This window comes from Lygodium microphyllum, chromosome 10, assembly GCF_053477565.2.
Source record: "Lygodium microphyllum isolate KBCC chromosome 10, Lygodium_microphyllum_v1.1.10, whole genome shotgun sequence".
Taxonomy (NCBI): Eukaryota; Viridiplantae; Streptophyta; class Polypodiopsida; order Schizaeales; family Lygodiaceae; genus Lygodium; species Lygodium microphyllum.
Window position 1 is genome coordinate 3,415,981 of NC_141144.1, and position 23,732 is coordinate 3,439,712.

The 23,732-nt window shown below is 43.1% G+C and overlaps 1 protein-coding gene across 2 annotated transcripts in view; it reads right to left on the reverse strand.

Moving 5' to 3' along the window:
• The window catches only part of LOC148029647 (Nucleic acid-binding, OB-fold-like protein), a 44,954-nt gene extending 21,854 nt beyond the window's left edge, over nucleotides 1-23,100 (reverse strand). Inside the window, exons 1-12 of one of the 2 annotated variants that reach the window (XM_087685890.1) lie at nucleotides 22,831-23,100; nucleotides 22,512-22,592; nucleotides 22,160-22,321; nucleotides 22,016-22,081; nucleotides 21,868-21,933; nucleotides 21,690-21,776; nucleotides 9,380-9,457; nucleotides 9,120-9,256; nucleotides 8,894-8,984; nucleotides 8,671-8,739; nucleotides 8,479-8,570; nucleotides 8,219-8,282 (exon numbers count right to left, since the gene is read on the reverse strand). In XM_087685890.1, the coding sequence (XP_087542016.1) occupies nucleotides 8,219-8,282; nucleotides 8,479-8,570; nucleotides 8,671-8,739; nucleotides 8,894-8,984; nucleotides 9,120-9,256; nucleotides 9,380-9,457; nucleotides 21,690-21,776; nucleotides 21,868-21,933; nucleotides 22,016-22,081; nucleotides 22,160-22,321; nucleotides 22,512-22,592; nucleotides 22,831-22,932 (1,095 nt within the window). In that variant the 5' untranslated portion in view covers nucleotides 22,933-23,100. Of the gene's footprint in view, nucleotides 1-8,218; nucleotides 8,283-8,478; nucleotides 8,571-8,670; nucleotides 8,740-8,893; nucleotides 8,985-9,119; nucleotides 9,257-9,379; nucleotides 9,458-21,689; nucleotides 21,786-21,867; nucleotides 21,934-22,015; nucleotides 22,082-22,159; nucleotides 22,322-22,511; nucleotides 22,593-22,830 lie in introns of both variants that reach the window. The other variant, XM_087685889.1, reaches the window with a different exon arrangement.
• Between the last annotated feature and the right edge of the window lie 632 nt (nucleotides 23,101-23,732).

The window sequence follows — 23,732 nt, forward strand, 5'->3', positions numbered from 1 at the left end:
CTCAAACGAAGATCCTAAAGCCAATCCTATCTAAAGGTCATGTGAGAAGATGCTTCGCTATACACGAGCCAAGGCTTCTCCTAAGTAGTAGAAGCTAGGGTTGTATCCTCCTCAATAAAGACATGCACAAAAGCAGACTCTGTCGTGGTTGGGGTCCTTCTCCTTGGATTTCAAATGGGGGTACTTCTACCAACACTTCTCCTCGGGATGAGTGTCCTTCCCACAACGTGGGCACTTGGGCTTCTTCGTCGCATCCTTCTTGTCCTTCTCCTTGTCCTTGGCCTTCTCCTTCTGTTGCTTCTTCTTCTTGCCACCATTGGTACCTGTAGTAAAAGCCTTGGTGGAGCCACTAGCACCCACCTCTCTAGGACGCTCATCGTGCTCCAAGACAAGCGGGGAAAGTTCCTCCCATAGAAGCTTCTCGCGGGTCCTCGAGATGGTGAGGCTAGTATAGAAGACATTATACCGAGGTGAGGGCAGCTGAGTCAAGAGAATCATCGCCATATCCTCGAACAAAATCACCCGACCAAGAGAGGCTAGCTCGCCTCGCATGTCCTCCATCTTCGTGATGTGCTCCTTCATAGAAGAAGAATCATCAAGACTGAGCATCCGCAACTTCTTCTCCAAAGAAATCTTGTGGGCGAACATCTTATGCTGGTACAAAGACGCAAGCTTCTTCCACACTTCCGCCGCGGTCTTTAACCTGTGAACATGAACAAGAACAGAGTCGTGAAGACTCATAAAGAGAAAGGAACGGGCTCGAGAGTTGAGCCTATCCCACAAGGCTGCACGGTCCATAGAAGCTCCATCTGACGGATCCACGGGGGGACGGTCAATGGGTGAAGAAACAAGCTCCCATAGGTCGAATGTATCGAGGATGCGCTCAACCTTGCACGACCAAAGGGACTAATTGGAACCATCCAACTTGTCTTCCTTCGGAAAGGAAGGGAGTATGGGCACCTTTATCGAGGGAATCAAGAAAGGCATCCGAACATCTAAAGCAATCTTCACCGATGGAACCTTCACTGTAGATGGAACCCTCTGAGATCCATGGACTGAAGAAGGACGGATGCGAGGAGTCTCCTCCCGTCGTCGATCATGAAACTCCTAATAATCCCATCTCCAATGATGAGAAAGGAGCTTATCCTCTGAGTCATCAAAGCCTAAAAACTGATAAGACATCTTCCAAATCTGCAAACACCAAACACACCAAAGAAAATTTGCCGATGTCGAATGATCACCACCAGAGGGATCACCAACCACCAAGCAAACCACCAAAACACAGGGTTTTGAGGTCACCCAACACCTGGAGCTGCAAAACACAAGTATGGATGATGAAGATCACCAAAGCAGAAGCCACCAAACACCAAAACGCAGCCTGGGATGAAGTCACCAACAAGAGGAGGGCCGACAGAGGGTGAGAAAACCTCTGAAATAGCAAAACGCCAACAGGAGTGTCGCCCAGCTGTGGAGAAAGCCACCTTGCAGAAAACACACCCAAGAGGAGTGAGATGATGACGTGGCAGCCTTCGAAACTGCCGCCTGCAGCAAACGCAAGTGTGGACCACCAAAATGAGCCGCCTTGGCTGTTGGAGAAGATATGGCAGCAGCAAGGAAGGGAATGGTGTCTCTCTATCGATGGAAGCTCCTCCGTGCTCTCAATTAGGCTCTGATACCATGTGAGTGCGCAACAGAAGAAGGAACACGAACACAGAGGAAGAGAGAGAGAGAGAAAGCAGAAAATGAAGGAAGAAAATCTGCATTGACTGAAATGAATGCTGAATACACCGAAGTGGACTGATCAGTCCCTGCACGCAGCTCCAAGCATCAGTGAGGGCACCAGACTAGGCTGGAAACAATGGCAGCACCAATGCCAGAGTGGGGGAGGAGGAAAAGCGTGCTGAAATCTACAAGACAGTATATAGCCCCCCAACCCAAAAAGTGGCCGACCTGCCCTAAAAGTGGCCGCCATCCCATAAAGGGCACAAAACTGGCAAAGAGCCACCCGAGAAGGAAATGCAAAACAAAAATCAGCAACACATAAACTGACAGAGCTCCTCTGTCTCCTGCCAGACTCTAACAGGAGCTCACAACCAGGAGATGACAGACTAACAATGAAATAGAGCAGGCTAACATTTTTATGTTGATGTGCCTAAGGATGTATTTGCTAAAATTCAATCCAATGTAGACAAGTTGAATGAGATATTGGTAACCGAGCAGATTTTGGCACATAAAGAGCAAAGGTCAAAGGTAAAGCTTCCATAAGCTATTGGGTGAAGTTTCACAACTGTTCACCAATGGATGCTAAATGGATAGAAGAGGATGACTTGGCAAACCATCCTCAGTTATTGCAACTTTACCTTGATGCCTTTCAGTTAGAGCCAACTTTGGATCGAGCTCTTTCAGGTACAGCAGGGCAAGGATCCAAAGTACCACCTGATACTCAAGGGGGAGGTAGCACTTCCACTCCTCCAAGAATGGACTGCTCTTGTGTATAGTGGATCTCGGATGTATTCAGCATGCATCCAAGGTACTGTGCTAACAGTATGTCTGCCATGAGGTCACTATTCAGTGTACTAGTCACTGTAGTATGTATGCAAATGGGTATGGTTTTCACTGCAGCTTTGAAACTGTACATTTGCATCAAGATATGATCATGAGAGACTGATTACCGAGTGTTAGTTTTCAATGTATGATCATTAGTTTCAGTGGTATTCAGTTGGTTCTATGGACAACAGCATATGTACTGAATGCCATTGACAATTCAGCCATGGTTTCGGCTCGGTTTATGTTTTACTATGGTTGTGTAGTCAGCACTCTTGAGAAACAAGAATTTGGGATGCATCCGATGAGTTTCTAGCAACAGTTCTGGACTCTTCTTGAGCTTTATGCTATGTTTATGCTGGCTGGAAATTTCCAGCAAATGGTGGGCATATGAGATAGTTAGCCAGCAGTGGCCAATGTTGTGTTGACTATGATGCCTTGTGAAAATTCCAATGCAATATTGTTTGCTTTGACACATCACAGTGCAATCGAGGACGGTTGCAAGGATTTCAAGGGGGTGGTTTGTCACGAGGACGTGAAAATTTGATGCTTTGCTTATATTTAATTGACATTTGATTAAAGGGTTAATCAAATGTGCAATTAAAAGATGCACATGTGTTGCACATGTGAGGTGCAAGCTACTTTTTCACAGTTGAAGGCCCAAGGACCCTATGCAAAAGATGGGTGTCAAAGGCAAAAGTTGTAACAAGTTACACTTGTTAGATTCTAGGTGAATTTTGGTGTTAGTTTGCCCCTAGGACCATTAATAGGCCGATAAGTGTTAGTGGTGACACTAGGGACTAGGCATTAATTAATGGATTAATGCTTGTCCAGGGGTCAATTAATGCATGGGCCCACTTTGGGTTAATGGATTAATGCAAATGGCCTAGCCAATTAATTTTTGGATAGGCAAGGTCAATTTTTTGAACATGGATTAAGGGCTGAATTAATTTTCAGAATTAATTAATTCTGAATTTTGATTAAATGACTGGAAATTGCTGAAAATGGATTAAGAAAGCTGCCACTTGGTAAAACTTTCCCATGCAAGTGGGGGAAAGGCTATATAGGGCTGAAGGGAGAGGAAAATCTCGTTTTTTCATTTTGGAGGTGTTGGAAAGAGGTGTTGGACTGTTACTGCCAGTTTTTGGGGCCATTTCCCAGCCATTGGAGACCATTTTGGTGATGGAGATTGCATATTCTTGACCTTGGGAAGCTGGCAATTGTTACTGATGGAATTTCTCCTGAAGATCACAGTCTCTGATGCTTCTATTGTTGTTGGTGCATCCGTTTGGGGCTGGTACAACAAGGCAGCAACTGATTTTGATCAGTTCTTCGCGAAAAATCTCAAAATTTTCTCACTTTACAGCATTTTCTCATCTCCTTCAACCTATGCTCAACCATTCTCAGCAATTCTCAGCCATTTAGAGAAGATTTCAGTCATTTTTTGTGGGCTGATTTGTAATTTCTGCAGTAAACCCTAATTTACAGCAGAAATTAGGCTTTAACAGCCACCTTGGGATCCGTGCTAAAGATTGAAGGCTCAAGGGACTGAAATCAACAGCCGATAATTGAAGATTATCAAGGGATTTCAGGAGCCAGCCCATCCCAAATTGATTTGGGGCAGCATTTGGCCAGCTGGCCAAGGGTCAAATTGGAAAAAAAGTCCTGGGTGAATCAAGGGGCAAATGACCCAAAAGGCTTACTGGTCATTTATGATAGCAAGAGCAATTGGTTAGCAAGAGGAGATTGAAAAATCTCAAGTTATACTCCTTCCAATTGAATGAAGCTAAAGAAATACTGCAAGGGACGCCAATTTTGGGGCCAACAACTCTTAAATCTGGTTATCACCACCCATTCCAAGAAGGAAGGTTGGTTTCAGATCATAGCACACTACAGGTGAACTACAAGCCTCTAGACAAAATTATAGTTAGGAACAAATTCCCCGTACTAAGGATTGATGATATCTTGGATAGATTGCATGGATCCAGAATATTCACTTTGATTGACTTGAAGAATGGCTACCATCAATAAGGATTGCACCAAAGGATATACATAAAACAATAAATAGGACCACCATTGGATTGTAATGAGTTTCTTGTGCTATGATTTGATCTCGCCAATGCTTCTATAACCTTCAATAGAATGATGGAAGGAATCTTCATAGCGTACCAATGATTTACAAGTACTTTCTTTGTTGATATTCGGTTTATTCACAAGATAAAGAAGAGCACAAGCAACACTTGAAAATAGTATTTCAAAAACTTTGAAAACATTGTTTGCAATGGTTGTTGGACCATTACATAGTTTGACCTAGAAAGCAGGGGTGTTTCAGTGGACCAAAGTTGAGATTGAAACTTTTGAAGCTCTAAAATTCTATATCAACAAAGGACCAATTTTCATTGTACTAAATTTGTCATAACCTTTCTTTCTTGAATGTGAAACTTCAAGAGATTGCATCGAGGTGGGGTGCAGTCTTGAACCACAGAGGAGATACAATTGCTTATAAAGCAAAATGCAAAGAAGAATGCTTCAACATATGAAAAGGACTTGATGGCTCATCATTCAAGATTTGAATGATTAAAGGCACTATCTTTTGGGTGAATAATTTATCATCAAAACTTAAGGGTCTCTAAGAAGTGTCTTCGTTGCAAAGAGAGACAACGGTTAACCACATGAAGGATCAGGTATTTTGTGTGATGCTGACCATAGGGACGATGTTTGTTAGGAGGTTGCTTTGACTACAATAGAACCCAAAGCCAAATAATGGAGCCACAAGCCATAAGCTAGCCATATGTTTCCCCACAACGATTGCGTTCACAATTTGTAGGACAAATGGAGCTTTGACACCTTTGATGACAATTCTGCGTGCCAATTTACACTAGGCACAATTCCTCTACTTTCAAACCATCAACACCATAATTTACCTTCTAAGCTTCTCTTTTTTTCCTAACGAGGGTTTGATCTCCTTTCTATCTATGGTATTTCTCAACTTGGCACGCGATTGTCTTCACTAGCTAAGATGCCTCAATTGAGCATAAGATCATGGGAGAGCCTCTCTTAATGAATCTACACAAGGTGTGGGTTGTATAACCTCACAGCCCTTGACACCTGCATTTGGCAGTCAAGCCTCTCCTCTTGCTTGTGGGCTGACCAGAATTGCTACAGTTGCTGATTTTAGTCATGTATCTCTCAAGGTCCTCTGAGTTTGTTATCATTTCTGCATATCCTTACACACAAGAGATATCATCGTTGTTCTTTGGCATCAAGAGGTGGTGATTTGCTGTGTAGAGTATATATTTGGAGGATGTGACGCTCCTTAGCATCCTTCAGCCTGCTCCCCTTAGCATCACTTATGTCCACTTCAAGAGAGAGTGGCTATTGGACAGCCTTCTTTTGCATTGAGCCTATTCATTGTACTCGATCCATTTGTGATATGAGTTTGTTTGTCGAGTTATTGTGTACTCTCTCCACTCTTTTGATTAAGTTTATTTGTTAGTCTTGAGAGGTCGTACATTGTTTTCTTTGCACACCTCCATGTGGATAAGTAAAGAGTAGTAGCAGCTTTGCTAGTAGCCCTTTGCAAGAAACATTCTCTCTTTTACATGCCTTTGATACAATTGAAACAATGTGTATAAGTCCACACCAAGATCTTTAATGTCCTACCAATTGCTTGTGGCTAGCTTGTTGTAAGCCTCATAGAGCAAGTGGCCACTGTAGCAGAATGCAGCTGCTGGTAATAATTGCTAACATGAGCAATAGGGCTGCTGTAACCGCACAATTAAGGAGACAACCTGGTAAAGACAAACTCAACCTGCTACCAGTGAAAGCAACCTGTTGGAGAAGCTGACAACAGACTGGCTGAGGTTGCCACGCAGCAGCAGCATGCCTCAGGCTGGCCAAGATGCCGCCAGGCACAACAGGTGGTGACAAGCTGAAGAAGATGGCAATGAGCTGAAGGAAGCAGTCATCGATGTTGCAGGGGGAGCAGGCCAGTCCAGATGAACAGCAGCTGCAAGGCATTTAGAGTAGCTGCAAGATGGTGACTGAAAGTGGCCAGCAAAGGAGCTAAATTAAACTTAGGGTTAGAGGGGGGGGATCAGACACTGTCCCACTTATAGTGCCTTTTCCCCTAACGTGTCTTATTTCTTGGTTTCAAGAATATTTCTTTTGAAGTGGTGTTTTGGCCCTTGGGGCTGTTTGAGACACGAGGCTAAACACACTCATCTTTCACCAAAGATATTTACACCATGTTGGAGTATTAGTCAAAAGCATTTTAGAGCTTCTCTGGTTTGAGGAGTATGGGGGAGAAATCGTCTGCTCAGAGGATCAGGACAATGAAGAGTAGATCATGGTAGAGAGTTTATTTAATGATAGAATCTGCAGTATTGTGCATCTCATGGCATCCACACAAAATACACCAATGTCTACATGCCACTAGAGACTGGTGTCATAGAGAGATAGAACAAACCGTTTTAGAGATGGCCCTACCACATTGTCCATAATAGCACAATATGCAAGCTCTAGCACTTGATCCAAGATCCTCTATTTAACATAATGGTACTGGATTTCTATGTGCTTTCACTGGGTTCTTGGCCATGTTCATGCAGCTCTGACCATTAGAACTTAGGCCAAGAACCATTGCCTGTCTTTTTGGAAAAAATGGATCCCAACTAGCATATGCCTCCAACAAAAATATTCAGGACTGTTCAACCAGCGGCTCTACACTATACCTCTGCAAAAGAAAGACAGATGTTGGGCTGTCACTTACAGCTCCAAGCACTAGCACATGATCAAGAAATAAAACGGAACTTATGGTGGATCTGGTTGTCCATGTCACCTGCCCAAGGAGTCGACTGTGACTGCTAACACCCCATCCCAAATTCTGGGTGTGGGTGTGCTTGAACACTCGAGGAGTGCAAATGAGAAAGAAGTAAAGGCAATGGAACAGCCTTCATGGGGATGTACATCGCAAGGTGAAGTGGTAAATATGAGGCAGCCACGCAGAAGTGAAACTTTCATGATCAATAAGGTCAACATAAATGTTTGACTAGTGCAATGTCCATATACCACAGATGAGACCAGTGACAAGTGTGTCAAACAGCATAAACATGAAAGATCTGGTTAGTCGCCAGCAGGATAATGATCTATGAGATGGGTCCATCCAATCCAATGCGCAGGCAGTCACAAGGACTGCTACATTGCAAAAATGCAGTCAGCAGACAGGAGAGTATGCTTCCCACAGCACTCTTTTGGTTCTAACAGCCCCTACAACAGGGAAGCATTCAAGCAACTTGGGACATCCATGAAACTCCCACCCCCTCCCCCACAGACTGCCACATTGCAAAGTTGCAGTCAGCTATGTTTCCCAAGGCAGTCTGTTATAACAGCCCCTGCAACAGGTAAGAGTTCAAGCAACTCAAATCATCCATGAACTTACAATCCAGCCTATTTCAAGACTTCTTAGACCAGCTCCAACTCCACGACAAGTAAAATCTTACAATTAAAAGAGCAGGATTGTGTCACATAAGAAGGCCAAAGAACCCACAATCTACTCCCTTTTAAAATTGTCTGACTTCAACATGAGGATTGAAACAAATACTTTTCTAACCCATGACAACGTGCCAATTAATCTTACTGTACAGGCTACAACATCAAAAACCATTTAGAAAGATACCGGTGAAATCTTCTCCAGCTGCTTTTTCTTTGGATTAAGAACATCCTCTGCTTTTCCTTCATGCCTGGAAGAATGATAAAATTGCTTATTGAAGGTAGGAAAGATTTTTTCTTGTTTAATGAACAAAGCTTTAGGTACCAACCCTCACTGTCACCCTCACCGCTCCCATCCCCTCTCTCAACAGAAGAAAAAGCAGCAGTACTCTCATAACTTTAGCAATGCGGATGGTTCTTGGGTGCAGGGTAACAGCTGAAGCCTACCCAGCAAATGTTATCCTTTCACCAACAGTTGCAGCATCTGGCGGAATCAATGGTTCAACAACACTATGATCTGAATTTGACGCGCAAAGTACCTAGAAACCGCACTTCAATATTAACTTCTTTACCTCACTTCAAAAGATAAAGGTAAACTCCAAGAGAGAGTCATCAACAGCAAGAAAGTGAAGAAAATACCAATCCAGCAGACAAAACATCTCGCAGCTTTCCAGGCTTGACATTAGCTATCAAAACCACCTTTCTATTCTGCAAAATACAGTGGTATGGCAAGTACAACATCCCAGTACTATTAGAGTCCCTGGATAAGCTGCTTGGTCAATAGAACAGCCTATTCTTTTACACAATTGGTTTGGCTACAAACACTAAATCAGAGAAGACTCGGCATAGTCATAACACGTACCAGCATTTCTTCCTCTTTCACAAACTTCGCAAGCCCACTCACCACCTGTCGGACACCATCCTGTCCCAGATCAATCTCCTCCACAAGCAAACTGTCCAATAACAGATTTTATGATAGTCAGATGCAATTGTATGCTGAATTACTGGTCATAGTTTCCAAGGACCTTGAACTAAAGGCTTAGATGAAAGTGTAATAGCAAATAAGACTGAAGAGACAAAATTCTCACGAATCAGCACTTGGATGCTTCCAACATTTCTTCACCAGACCAACACGTATATCCAACGCACTAACACTCGCCTCTACTTCTTTCTTGGCTGAAATGCTTTTTTCGCCCTTGTCCTTTTTCTCCTTTACTTTTTTCCCCTAAAACCACAAACTATACACTTCATGAAAAATAAGACTGACCTGTAGCTCATCATAGCAAGCATACACATATCTTCAAAGAGCTTATCGACTTATGTTGGCAATGAAATTTTTAGAACTTACAAGGTCATCATTTTTTTCATGTACAGAGTTCATATTTTTTGCCTCTTCTTTAGACTCCAAGGCAGGCTTTATTAGCACCTGTGGGGAAAGAAAAAATCAGAGCTTTTCTACAAAACTATGTGCTTGAATCTGCACATGAACATATCAAACCCTACGTAAGGAATCTGTTAAAACTATCAGCCAGGCTTCAGTTCTACTACAAAACACTGAACTAACAATTGCAAATCTCAATTGGTGATAGAAATTTAGTTGAGTCACTTGATCAAATGTAATCTCAAATAAGAAACAGATTTTTAGTATCCTCTTTGGACTTCATTGCTTTCTTTTCTTTTTAGGGAGAGGAAATAAGAATATAGCTTTTTTGATGACTATGTAATGCTTTAAATAATTGTCTAATGCTTTCCCAAATATTCGTTTTTAACTTTTGACCATACTCAACTTCTACAAGAAAATCTAACGCAGTAGAAATTGACTGGTGACTGCAATGCTTTTCAAGCAGTGGTGCAAATGTATTCTGCAAGTTGCATATAACGATAACCAACATCAAGAGCAGAACTGCCTTCTTATCCCTTCAGCCCACGCAACCCTCTCACCCAATGGAGAATTATGAGCCCTTGGATTTAGGGTTGCAAGAACGCATGTCACAGCTGGGAGAAGAAGCAGCTTGAAAGCACATAACACCAGAAGTGTATTGAGAAGTATCAATGTAGAAGATTTACGAGACTAAATAAAGTAATTGGGCAAATATACAAAGACGGGGTAAGAACCTCCTAGTGAGGGAAAAGGGGTGCCATGGTCCTAAGTGTGTTCACGTACATCACTACCAAGATATGGTAACAAATCTGAAACATCCACCTTAGATCCAACCTGCACATGAGACACAACACAAGCTATATCGACGAATGTACATTCAACCAACATCAAACTCATCTCCTAGCCATAGAGCCAAATGGGCTCAACCCCAAGCCTAGGAGCTAGCAACACACCAGATCACAACCATGTCCCAAGAACTGGTGTTCCATACCACCAATCCACATTGCCCCTGTGTACAAACACATCGATCTACGAGCTAGAAGTCCAAGAGTGGTAATCACACAATGATGTGCACAATAGGGCCTTGAGTCCTATAAATAGGACTCAGTTGCTAAACCTTGAAGTGCCCTTAGTGCATTCGCACTAAGTCACTTCATGACCATCTTGACCAATGCTACTAGCACTCATCCAAATGTCCAAGGATGTAACAAAATCCCCTCTAGAAGTGATGCTATGAACCGAAGGGGGCAATCGTGTACTAGGTAATTGACAAGTTCGCGGACTACTAATCAATTCACCAAGGGGAATAGGCCCAAAGATTTACAAATGCTTTAAACTTCTCATTAGGCAAAGCCTTTGTAAAAAGATCTACAAGGTTATCCTATTTTAACACATAGGCCAAGTTAGTTTCTCTTGTAGAAAATCCACAATCACAAGTGATGCAAAACGGGACAAGGACATGGGATGGGGAACAGGAAGGAATCGCCATCACTTGTGACTATATAGTGTCATGGAATGGGACGTGGGATGGAAAGAATCTTCCGTCCCTACAATCGTGAAGTTCAAAAATGATAGTCACTAGTGACTATGATCTAAAAATCTCTTCTTGACACAATGATAAGGTACATCAAGGTCATTAGTAACACCATAGAACACTTACTTTCATGCAACTTACAATGCACTCTAGCCATTAACGAAGATTGTAGTAGCAAATGGCTATCTATCACCCATCAACAAAAAGGTGTCTAAGCCAAACACACTCAACCTTAGTTGTCAAAGTTATCTTCCACTTGGCTTCACAACTAGAAGTGGCTATGATAGGCTACTTTTTGCTCAACCATGATATGCATAAGTTGCAAGGCATAAAACAAAACCACGTGTGGATACATGTGTGTCATAACTCCTAACAATCAACCAGGTCAGAATCCAAGAAAGCATGTAAATCTGGCAAAAATGAGGAGAGCTTGGAGGTAGACACATTTACTTCAATGGCATAAGCAGCAAAGATTGATGACTTGCTGTAGTACGTGTACCCAATGGTTTGTGTTCCGTCTTGTGGGGAAGAAGCCATAGCATCAATCTACCAAACATATAATGGAAGGTGAGAGGGAAAACAAGATAATGGTATCTCCCGAGTGACGCTATGGAATGAAGAATCTAGAATCTAATGATGTTGCCACTTCACATTACCTTTATTCGCCTTCATGGAAGATAAGGATCTTTAGCTCTTGCACCACGTCTACTCTAATTCCATGTAGAAAAACAATATTGTTGTGGGGAGTGTTGAGAAACCATATCATTCAATACCATTTCCCTCCATTTCTACTTTTAGTTTCTATTTACAATCCCAAAAAGGCTTTCTAAGCTCCTTCCAAGAGAGTTGGGGTTTGCCACCCGAGAGACTTCACTCTATACAAACTATGCCTATATATACGACATTTGACTCCACCCATTCACCATCCTACATTCACTCCTTTTGACGTTTTGTCACTCTCTTCCCCTCCACTACTGCTCAAACCCCACCTATTGGACATTGCAATTTGTGGTCTACATCTCTCCCTGCACCACACGCAACCTTCACCTTCCAAGTTGCATTTTGGGCTGTAGATTCTCTTCCTCCACTTGGCAACCATTTGGCGCCAGATTGTACCTCCACTTTTGGAGGCAAATTCTCTTCGTCCACCTGCTGACCATCATATCCATTTGCGGTCAACAAGCACCTACGTTTTTGCTACCAAATCACCTCTCTCTTCCTAGAGACAATGCTCTCCACCTGGCGGCGGCCTTTTAGGCTATGTTTTGCAATCTAACACCTCCCTGGCCTGCCACCTCAGATACTTGCATTTTTGCAATTCCTACTCCATCAAGGGCTGGATTTCCTTATCTAGCAAGCCATCCTATTGATCCTCATCTTTCAATGTACACGTTCATAGCTAGTGATCTTCTTGGACTCCAACAACATGTAAGGACTGCCTTCCGCTCCCTCAACAATTGTCCTTCACCTCCAGCAAACATCTACGACATCCCACTACCCAGAGGACTGTGTTTCACTCCCTTCGCTATGTAGATTCCCTTCAAATGCTACCACCTAATTCAAACAAGATAGTACAATCATCTTTTGACCTTCAGCTCCATTGTACCAACTTTGCACTTAGCATGATTCAATGCTTCATCTTCTTCTTCTTCTATGTTTTCTAAGTTCCCATTCTCTTTCAGTGTTTGTCATACACACACTATGTTTCTCCCCACAAACCTTACTATCTCTCTAGTTTGCTTTCACAACAATCATTTCTTGACAGGGAGGAACACAAAGTACGACAAACACACAAAATGAATGAACTCAAAAACTTACAGAGAATGGAAATGATGAATCATGTACAATGGTGATACAATGGAGCATTAGGGTTCTGTCCCGTAGACTAGTATTGAGTTGAGCAAAGATTGGATGATGACATCGAATAGTGCTTTCCTAACCAACTAAGTAGCAACACTTTTGAAGGGACTCACATTGTGAAGGGACCAAAACACAGTCCTTTGGACTAAGAACTCAACAACGAAGATGAGGGATGCTAAAGATGGGCTCCAATAGGCAAATAATGATTATTGAAACATGACATGAGAGAATATGCAATCTAAAGGCTGGAAATGCAAATGTGGCTAAGTGAATGATGACTTTACTGCTTAGAATAGTGACCAACAAGCTAGGCATGAAAAAGGTCACATGTCAACTGATCAAACACAACATTGGTTAATATCACCAACTTGGAAAAGCCCTCCATACACAAAACCCAGCTGATGATGATGGAAATTATGGATACCACAATGGCCTTACACCAAACTAAAAGTCTAAAATGCAAGATTGATAACAAACTAAGACAACATCAATCAAGTTGTAGCACAAAGGATGTCTCTGACAAATCACCTATGTGCACCAAGCATGTGACAAGGCTAAGTAGCCTCACATGACCTTGTGAAATAGAGACAACCCCCAAACACTCAGGACAGACTATAGACTAATGAGGAGGAGAGAGGATCAATAGTGGGAGGAATCTGATTTGAATGAAGAATGAGAGCGGGTGTGGATGAATATCCACAAGATGATCTTTATTAGGGGATTTTGGTACATTTGTCCTACCGTGTAAGATAAAGCCAATAAATGCAAATAAAGCCTTTTTGGCGTTGTTAATGAAGAGCAAAATTAGACATTACTACACTACAATTAATTGTTAATACATGTCATGATTTTTGTTGCTCGGTTTCAAGCACTAGGTTAACTATAACACTCTAAAACATTGGTTGCAAATATCTTATCGAAACTAGCGCACATGTTACCTTGTTTAAACAGTAATCCATATTTGACAAAGTACTTTTCTAACTTCTTTCTCTCACTAGCTAGCTTTCAAGCATTCTTAAGCATTCAAACTATCAAAGCTTTCCAAGTGAAACAGTTTCATCTTGGGCTATTTCATAAATTCTTCCAAAGTGAGGATCTATTTAGCAACGCCCCTTTAAGGAAAGAAAGTTTGTAAGGGTTCCACTAAATGATAAAGTACGACACCTAATATTCTACTAAAAGCATTGTCAATTTGATTCATTGTGCCCTTACAATAGCAAGCCATAAAATCAAACTCTTGTCAGAAGTGGAGCAGCGGTGGAAGCATAAACATGTGCTGAAATAAACTGCTGAAACTCAAGACAAAAAGAGAAAAGAAAAGAACACGATACAGATGAGAACTCAGATGTATGCACGGGAAATGGAATCCATATATCTGAACACGAGACAATCGCATACAACAGTGAGTCACTGGCTGCGTGGGCACTGGCACTGGCTCCTCTCTCCACACAGTCTGCAGATGGTGAAGATGATGATGATACTGACTGAGGAGGAGCCACTGAGTATAAATAGGCTGAAAAGTGGGGAGCAATAAATGCTGGTCGGCCAGCATTAATGCTGGCCAACTAGTGCATAAAGATGCTCCACTGGCATAAAATGCCACACCAGAAAAAACCTAAAATACCTAATAAAAATGCCCAGCCCAGATTTAGCTCAGACTCACACATGAGCTGACAAATACTCTCCTAACACCCTCTCTCAGATCATGAGTGATCTGATACAATACAATAGTAGAATGAAAAGGGATCAAAAACTATACAACATAGAACCACCAAGTAGAACCATGGATACCCAAGCAGTGGGTGATCAAGCCACCACCAAGGTGCCTCGGAGAGAACCTGATGTCGATGTCGATCGTACCAAACACCTGAAAATAGAGAAGATCATAGCATGTCTCTGTGTCCATCATCAATGTCTCGCAGTAGCATACAAGACCATCTTGTCAAAAATGCCCCTGGACATAGGTGACCATGGATTCCCCGCCTTTGGCCAGACCGCCAAAGTGTCCCCTCATGTGAGCTCTAGACGAAAGCCTCCCGCTCTCGGTCAGATAACCAGCTCATCATGAACCTGGATGTCAATCCCAGCTCTAGGATTTGATTCCGCCAGACTGAAATCGATGCGTCAGGGACGTCCCTCTCTGGAACCTGTGCACCTGTATAAAAGTAGAGATGAGGCGCGGCTGCCCCATCTGAACACCCGCTCACACTCCCTCTCTGGCACAAGAGAGTCGTGAGGGATGACCTCATCACCACCACTAGAAAGCAGCCGAGGAAGGGGCCACCAACCCCTTCCCGCGATCCGAAGAAGAGGATCCCTTCCACGCCTTGGACTTCACCTTGGTCGGAGGATTGGAGTCGCAGTCTGATGAAGGAGAGAACTCATCGGTAGAGTCAACATCCCGCTTCTTCTTCTGCTCCTTCTTCCTGGAAGCCGCTAACGTCTTGCAGTCCTTCCGCAAATGTCCCTTCTTGCCACAGTGGTAACACTGGGCTTTCGACTTCTTCTTCCCGTCACCCCTCTCTAAAGCTACATAAGCCTCGCCTCCATAATGTGCCGGAAGCAGCCCCTGTAATCTCAAGGATATCTCATGCTCAAGAAGCATCGAGGTCATATGTGTAAAAACAGGAGTCGATGATGTCTACGCCCGCAAAGCATTGGCCACTCCATCAAACTCCGGAGGGAGCTTGTAGAGAACCGTCCCAACGAGATGCACCTCGGGAAGAGCAGATTGCATGTGCCGAAGCTGGTCCTGTACCTGCGTAACACGAAGAAGAAAAGACTGAATAGTATCTTTCGAGCTCAAACTTCATCTGTTGGAGCTGGCCATAAAGTGTGATGGCCCGCATGGTGGAAGGTGCCTCGTACATCTGCTGCAACTTCTGCCATACTTCAGGAGATGTCCTACAGGAGGTAACCGCCAGTAAGACCGCTTTAGAAATACACCGAAGCAATGCCGAGTAAGCACGGGCATCGTCCGAGTCCCATGTGAGCACCGCTTCCTCATGGTTGTCCTCATCAAAGTCTTCAAGAAGAGGAAAAGGACGGAGAGGTCGAGCAATAGCTCCACAGACGATGTACCATAACCGCTTCTGCACAAACCAAGCTTTCATGACAGCACTCCATGTGAGATAATCAGGGCCATGTAACTTATCATCAGTGGAAGTGCACGGAGGAGCCATATGGAGAGGATAAGAAGAGAAGTAGAGAAGAGATGGAATTTAGAGAGGAAACACAGCCAAAACACAAGCACGGACTGTAGAAAATGAGAGTTCACATGCAATATAACCCAAAATCTGATCAATAGAAGACAAAATCTGCTGCAAAAAGTCAAAAACTGCCAAAAACAGCAAAAACGGCCTGAATTAACAGTCATCCAGCCACGAGAGACGCTGAATCAGCAAAACACAGGCTGTAAACTGGAGGAAAACAGGTAGAAAACTGTCACCAGCAGCTGCTGATAGAAAATGCAGGCAGCAGAGGGTGCGTAGGCAGCAGGCGATGGCAAAACTGCAGAAAACGCAGGTTGAAAACAGCCCCAAAACAGGTCGCCTAGCTGCGACAGCAGTCGTCTGATCAGCAGGGGTACAAAACAGTCCTAAAATCAGCAAGAAAACACAGCAGGAGCACAAATCCTGAAATCTGATACCATGTCAGAAGTGGAGCAACGGTGGAAGCATAAACATGTGCTGAAATAAACTGCTGAAACTCAAGACAAAAAGAGAAAAGAAAAGAACACGATACAGATGAGAACTCAGATGTATGCACGGGAAATGGAATCCATATATCTGAACACGAGACAGTCGCATACAACAGTGAGTCACTGGAAGCGTGGGCACTGGCACTAGCTCCTCTCTCCACAAAGTCTGCAGATGGTGAAGATGATGATACTGACTGAGGAGGAGCCACTGAGTATAAATAGGCTGAAAAGTGGGGAGTAATAAATGCTGGTCGGCCAGCATTAATGCTGGCCGACTGGTGCATAAAAATGCTCCACTGGCATAAAATGCCACACCAGAAAAAACCTAAAATACCTAATAAAAATGCCCAGCCCAGATCAAGCTCAGACTCACACATGAGCTGACAAATACTCTGCTAACAACTCTTACTTGAGTTAGGCTACCTTGCCTTACAACCACTAAGGTTGAGTCAATAGCAAAGAAATTTCAGTGAGAGGTATACCATCCATACAATGAATCAAGCATCATATAACTAATGACACCAAAGTGTGTCCTTACAATAGCAAGCCATAAAAGTAAACTCTTACCTAAGTTAGACCACATTGCCTTACAACCACTAAGATCAAGTTGATAGCAAAGAAATTTCAATGAGGTGTACCGTCCACACAACGAATCAAGCATCATATAACAAATGACACCAAAGGTTAAGCGCATGATGACCACTAAGAGCCCTTTCTCTTGCATGTCATGACACATCTATTTGTTTATGAGCTAAATACAAATGTCAAAGGTGATAGATCAATATAAAGGCCGCACATAATACTGTCTAGCATCTATATGAATTTCATAGGGTATATACTATGTTTACTTCAACAATCTGTATCAAAATGTAGTTGTAATTAGCTGCTTCAATGTTTGGAAACATCAATTGAACTCCTTGTTCTAGAGAACATGAGAGCTAACGTGTCTTTCCTTGCTCCAAATATCCTTAAGCAAGCTTGTCAAGGTTTTAGCTACTTTAATGCGATCCTTAATTATCTTTTGATAAAAGCCAATGAAACCTCAATGGACATGATGTGCCCAAAGTACAACTATTGCATATGTTGAGAAACCCTTCACCCGCAGTTTGCGTTTTTGTGTTTCTGCGTTTTGCGTTTTGCATTTAGGGTTTGCAGCCCCAAAAAGGGGTGCCACCCTAGACTAACTGTGCCTATTTATAGGCCACCCTCTCATTCATTCTTCACGGCTAATTCATTCAGTCTGTCACCTCTTCTCTCCAACCTCTCCACTACCCTCACACCCCTTCAAGAGAACATTGTGTTTCGTGGTTCGTGGCCGTCTTCATCATCTTCCTTGTGCTACGGCACCCTTGTTCCCTTGTATCACATTCACTCCATGATTCAGAGCTTCATCATTCCATTCATTAGAGTTCCTTCTCTCGTCTCTTCTCTTCTCCATGTTTGCCGAGTTCACTCCGTGTTCCTCCCCGCAAACCCTACTGTCTCACTAGTACATCATCTTTTGACATGGTATTAGAGTTGGATCTGCTCAAACAGTGGCAAAGATCCTCCACTCCAATGAAGGCAAAGACCGGGCGGGTTCGGCATCCACTTCTCTTCTTCTTCCGCTGCATCAACATCCTAACTGGCAGCTACTCACTCCTACATTTGCTGTTTTCCAGCATGCGTTCAAGCTTGCTGCTGCCACCTCCACCTCCCTGCTGTTGGTGGCTCAGCCAAACTACTGGCAGCTCCTCCCTATTGCTTGCAGCTGTTCTCTGCAACCTGGCTGCTGTTTTTCTCTCTCCTCAGCCTGTCACAACAAATTCTCTCTCCACTGCCTGCGTTTGCTGTTTTCTCTCTCCTGCAGCCTGTGTTTTTAGTCTTTCTCTCTCCTCACCTACGTTTTTAGTCTTTCTCTCTCCTACAACCTGCGTTTTTAGTCTCTCCTCACCTGCGTTTTTAGCCTTTCTCTCTCCTGCACTGTCATCTGCATTAGATTCAACCTTCCTTGGCTACGTTTGCCCGCAAAGATCCTCCTCATCAAAGAAGGCAAAGACCAGTGGCGGGTTCGGTATCAACATTTTATTTCTCTATCATTTCTGCTGCACATTGGAAGATATCATTTTTCTCCCTCCCACCCTCCCTTCTCCAACAAGGCACACTAGTACCCATGGCTTCTTCCCCAACAAATGACCAGACTACTAGATGCTCCTACTATGGCATCACCGGACACACCACCGATACTTGCCCACTTCGACCTTTGCTCCCCACCCCCCCGAGTATATGCGTCTCCCACTTGGCACTTCATGTGCCACCTCTCCTTTCTGGGCCACAGATTGTTCTACATCAGCTATCAGAGTACTATACTCAAGACAATAAGACGCATCCAGTGTGCACTTAGTCTTTTTGAGCACATGGAGGATTGATTGGCGCTACGACCTCCTGGAGATCGTCGCAATGCCAGCGACAATCCTCTCCCACCTGTTTTCAGGTTCAGTGGCTGCCACAGCCCGCGGTTCTACAATCTGCTCCATCAAGAGACAGTGATTGTTTGATACCGTCTCCTCGTTAGTCTGCTCCTTCGAGAGACAATGGCTGATCGACTCCTTCCTCTTCTTTGGCTTCCCGGTCTATTTCATTGAGAAATAGCGACTATTGCCCACTCATTGCTCGGTCTAAGTCACCCTTCACCCTCGCCTACTCAAGTTTGAGAGGCCACCTCTGGGAGTTCTTCACCACCCCAGATACCTTCTTCAGCACGACCAGCGGCACTTCCTTCAACCTCAGACATTTCAGAGTCTATGATCCATGAGTTTTTGGATTCCTTATCTACCTCGGAGGGGATTCAAAGGGGGATGATCTTTCTTTGCCCTCCAAGGGGGCATCTACGTCGACTGCGACTTCAGAGGGGACTCCTATTCCTCTAGTTTCAAAGGGGGATCCCCACCCCCCACTCAATCCTTCGCACACCCTGGCGGAGGCCTTTCACCTTCTTCTACCCTTGGATAGGGTGGCTTCCTTCCAGCGGTCATCTCACCTATTGATTCCCAAGATCTCAAGGATCTACCTAGATCAAGGCCTTGGAGGTTCAACCACGACTTGGTGACGAGGCCTTCGTATTCCTTCTTGCGTGGATACACGAAGCTAGTGGCTTCTCTCCCGAGGTTCAGTTTCGGGTTTCCCAATTCACTCTGTCTACTGTTCTTTACTGCAGGTTACCTTTCAAGTGGAAATCTAGGATCTTAAGGATCCTCTACATCTTCTTCCTCCTCTTTTTCTTGCCTTGGTCACTTCGTCAGCATGGAGCCAACTCCCAAGATTGAGTACGGGCATATCCTTATGGTTCTCGACACCACACAAAGTCCGACATTCCTTCTATGCATTGCATGTTTTCATCATCTTTGTACTAGGGCACTTGGGCAAGTGCACAATTTCCTCATGAGAGACACTATCCAAGTGGCACCTACTACATGAGCATTCTTCAACATGTAGCATTCCATCTCCACCTCACTCTTCTCTTCTTTCCCTTTTTGGGCTTGAGAGGGGATATTGAGAAACCCTTCACCCACAATTTGTGCTTTTATGTTTCTGCGTTTTGCGTTTAGGGTTTGCAATCCCAAAAAGAGGCGCCACCCTAGACTGATTGTGCCTATTTATAGGCCACTCTCTCATTCATTCCTCATGGTTAATTCATTCAGTCTGTCACCTCTTCTCTCCAACCTCCTTCTCCATGTTTGACGAGTTCACTTCATGTTCCTCCTCGCAAACCCTACTGTCTTGCTAGTACGTCATCTTTTGACAACATATAGCTTTTCTCGCCTTTTTTTCTTTAGACTCACACACCCTAATCCCCACAAGGGGAGGCCTCCCCTACAAATACAAGTCATGAAATGCATTTAGCTATTTTAATGCGATCCTTAATTATCTTTTGAAAAAGGCGAATGAAACCTCCATAGACATGATGTGCCCAAAATACGACTATTGCATAAAGCTTTCTCACCTTTTTTTCATTATATCCAAACATATCCAAAGTTTGAACACATATTGGTGAAATATTTTGCAAAACGAAGTTGGTCTATCAATTCGTTGATAGTAAGTTGCAAATATTTATCCTTTATTATCAAGTTATTGGAAATTTTATCATCAACATCTTTTATTATAGAAAAAACTCTCACAACCCAAGGAGACTTACTAAGCTCAAGCCTTTTACAAGATAGTTATATAACTAGCTAGCTCCCTCATCTTCCTCCTATGGGCTGATTTATTAAGGTTACCAACAAATGAGACACCACCTCTGAGATAAGGTCTATCTTTTGATCCAACATTCCACAAGACTATGGAATGCCATTGCCAATTCAAATGGAAATTCATCAATAGATTCATGCAATTTTAAATCCGAACTGTTTCTCCAGTTGGGCTAGAATTTGAAGTTACTTCAACAAACTTGACTTTCATTACAAGCAAATTACACTATTTGGATTAGAACACATATATGTTTTGACATCTAAATCAAAAACACAATTGCTAAATTGTATTACGCATGGTGGGTGATTATACAAAAATAACATGGTACGATCACACTTGATGTACGAAACTTACAATAGAAGCATCGAATTCAGTTTCCAATGTAGTTTTTGAGACATGCTCTAAAAGAGCTTGCATTTGAAACCTATATTGAAAATCCCTAGGTTCCAAGTATCTCTAAAAAGTAGCCATTATACAACAGCCCTAAAAGTGTCATCCTAGAAAAATAGGGATCTATTCAAATTTAGGAGCTATTGGTTATTATTTTAGTTTTGGCATTTTCATAATTCCTACTAAATTTTAATTACAACTATCTTTTGATATACACCTCGAAAGAGCAATCTAGAACATAGGCAGATTGTCCTCACCAACACTTGCCACATGAATTTGGCTTAACACTTGTCTCATTCGGCCCTGTAACTCAAAAAGCTTAGTATTCCTATAAATACAGCCCCCCTCTCTTCATTGTTCACAGAACTCCCTGACTGGAAATGGGACTGCTTTCCTCCAAAAAAAAATTTGAAGCAGCTTTTAATGAGATCATATGGCAAATAAGATAGTTCATCACACATTAGCACTTTAAACCACATCAGTGAAACTGCATGATGTGTATTCATTAACCACAAATTTGTAAATATTACAACAATGCTCGTAAAATTTGCAGGACGAACACCTACAGATGCAGTCTTCTCATTGCCATTATTTGTCGTTTCACCGGCAGTAGCAATGTTTTGTATGGCTTTTTGAGAATCTTGCATGAAATTCTGAAATGCCTGACACAAGGTCAAATAAGATTGCCTGCGTCATTGTTTCTGATTTTAAAAATGCAAGCATTGCCATGTGAAACTGACGCACCTCAAGTTCAACCACAGGCTTGTTTATGTGTACAGTTGGAAGCAATTTACTGATGTCCAGATCGTTCTAAAGCCAGGCAGGGAGCTGTTATTTGAAGTTCTTAATATCTATATCATAAAGAAGTCATGGCTGTTGCTGAAAGACTCACCTGAACATAATCAAACCAGCGCACTAGATTTTGATAATTATACTCATTCGTTGCCACTAGCTTTACCTGCATTGAAGCTTCAAATATGACTAGGCAATCCAGAAAACATGTCAGAGGAAAAAAAGCGCACTGGAATGTACCTACCACCGCATCTCTCACTCCAACAAACACCACAATATCAACTAGAGAGATAGAGGTGCCCGGACCGCCTAAGACAGTTCGCTTCAACAGATAATCATTCAACTGTTGAAGCTTGCTATCATCTTCCTCTTGGAAATCCTTCCCAAAAGTTAGCCATTGCTTGACCTGGAACTCTTGAAATGAGAGATATCAAGAGCCATACTAATCAGGTAGATTGGAAATCCTTCGCAAAAGTTAACCATTGCTTGATCTGGAACTCTTCAAACGAAAGATACCAAGAAGCAAACTAAGCAGGTACATCGATGCTAGCGTAGAGAAAGAGAGAGAGTGAGTGAGAGCAGAACGATTGTTTTACCTGTGGTTCGGGTTCAGTGCCACTGGCAAGCACCGAGTTGCACGCCTCACTCCACTCTTCCGGAAACGGAGTGTCGTCCCCCTGCCAACACAGAAAGACAGGCACAGGATCAGGATCATTGTGTATTCTCATGATCCATGGCAGGACTTGCCAGGTACTGAATACTCTCTCTCTCTCTCTCTCTCTCTCTCTCTCTCTCTCTCTCTCTCTCTCTCTCTCTCTCTCTCTCTCTCTCTCTCTCTCTCTCTCTCTCTCTCTCTCTCTCTCTCTCTCTCTCTCTCTCTCTCCGCCCCCACATTGATTCTCAGTACATACATACCGCATCAGGCTGCTGCGCCACATAACCTTTGGCGCATAGGATGCACCTCAAGTACTTCGCTTTGTGCGCGCTGCTGTCTCTATTATCCTGGCCTGCACCCATGCCGGAGGAGACAGTATCTGCGGCGTATTACTACCCAGCAGAAGGTGGTCGGAAAGACTTCAGAAGTTGTGAACGCCCACAGACTGTCAAAGCGGCCTTTCCTAACAAACACGAATGCAATTGTCGCTACGCCTTCACTAGACTCCCAACATAATAAGTAGAAGTAAGGAGAGGCATCAGGTTTTGGATATTGGTTTTTGCAGCTGTGAGGTTAAGACTTTGACCAAAAGGATGGTGTTGCGAGGTGGCAACCACTTGCCAATCAATCACACTTGAGGCAAGTTAATTGGGGTGCATGACAATGTAGCGCCTCCCCATGCAAACCCCTGCATGGGAGCTCCCCATGGAATTCATCTGCAAGCACAACTCTGAGAGAAGAATGTGTGGATGACAATGAGGATGTATTTGATTACATGGATTGTGCAACGAGCTCTCTCAAATGCAAGCATAATGAAGAGGATTCAAATGGTGGAAGCACTACACAAACTAATTCATTGGGCGACACTCTCAAGAATCACGAGGCAATCGATTGTAATATAGGAATACTTCCAGCTTTGAATCGATGCCAACTTGCAATTGTTTTCTAAGCTCTTGGTAGCATCCCTTTGCATAAATATGGAGATGGGTGAAATAGTTCAAGGAAGGTGGCCTTTGATGTTGACAAAGTTTGCTTGAACATTCTCAAAAGTTAGTACAAAGGCAATTCTAGTTTTCTTCACAAGTAAACCTCCAAAGGCCATGGATGTTGCAACCTAGTTCAATACATAATCAAGTCTAAGGGTATTGTGGACCAAATTTGT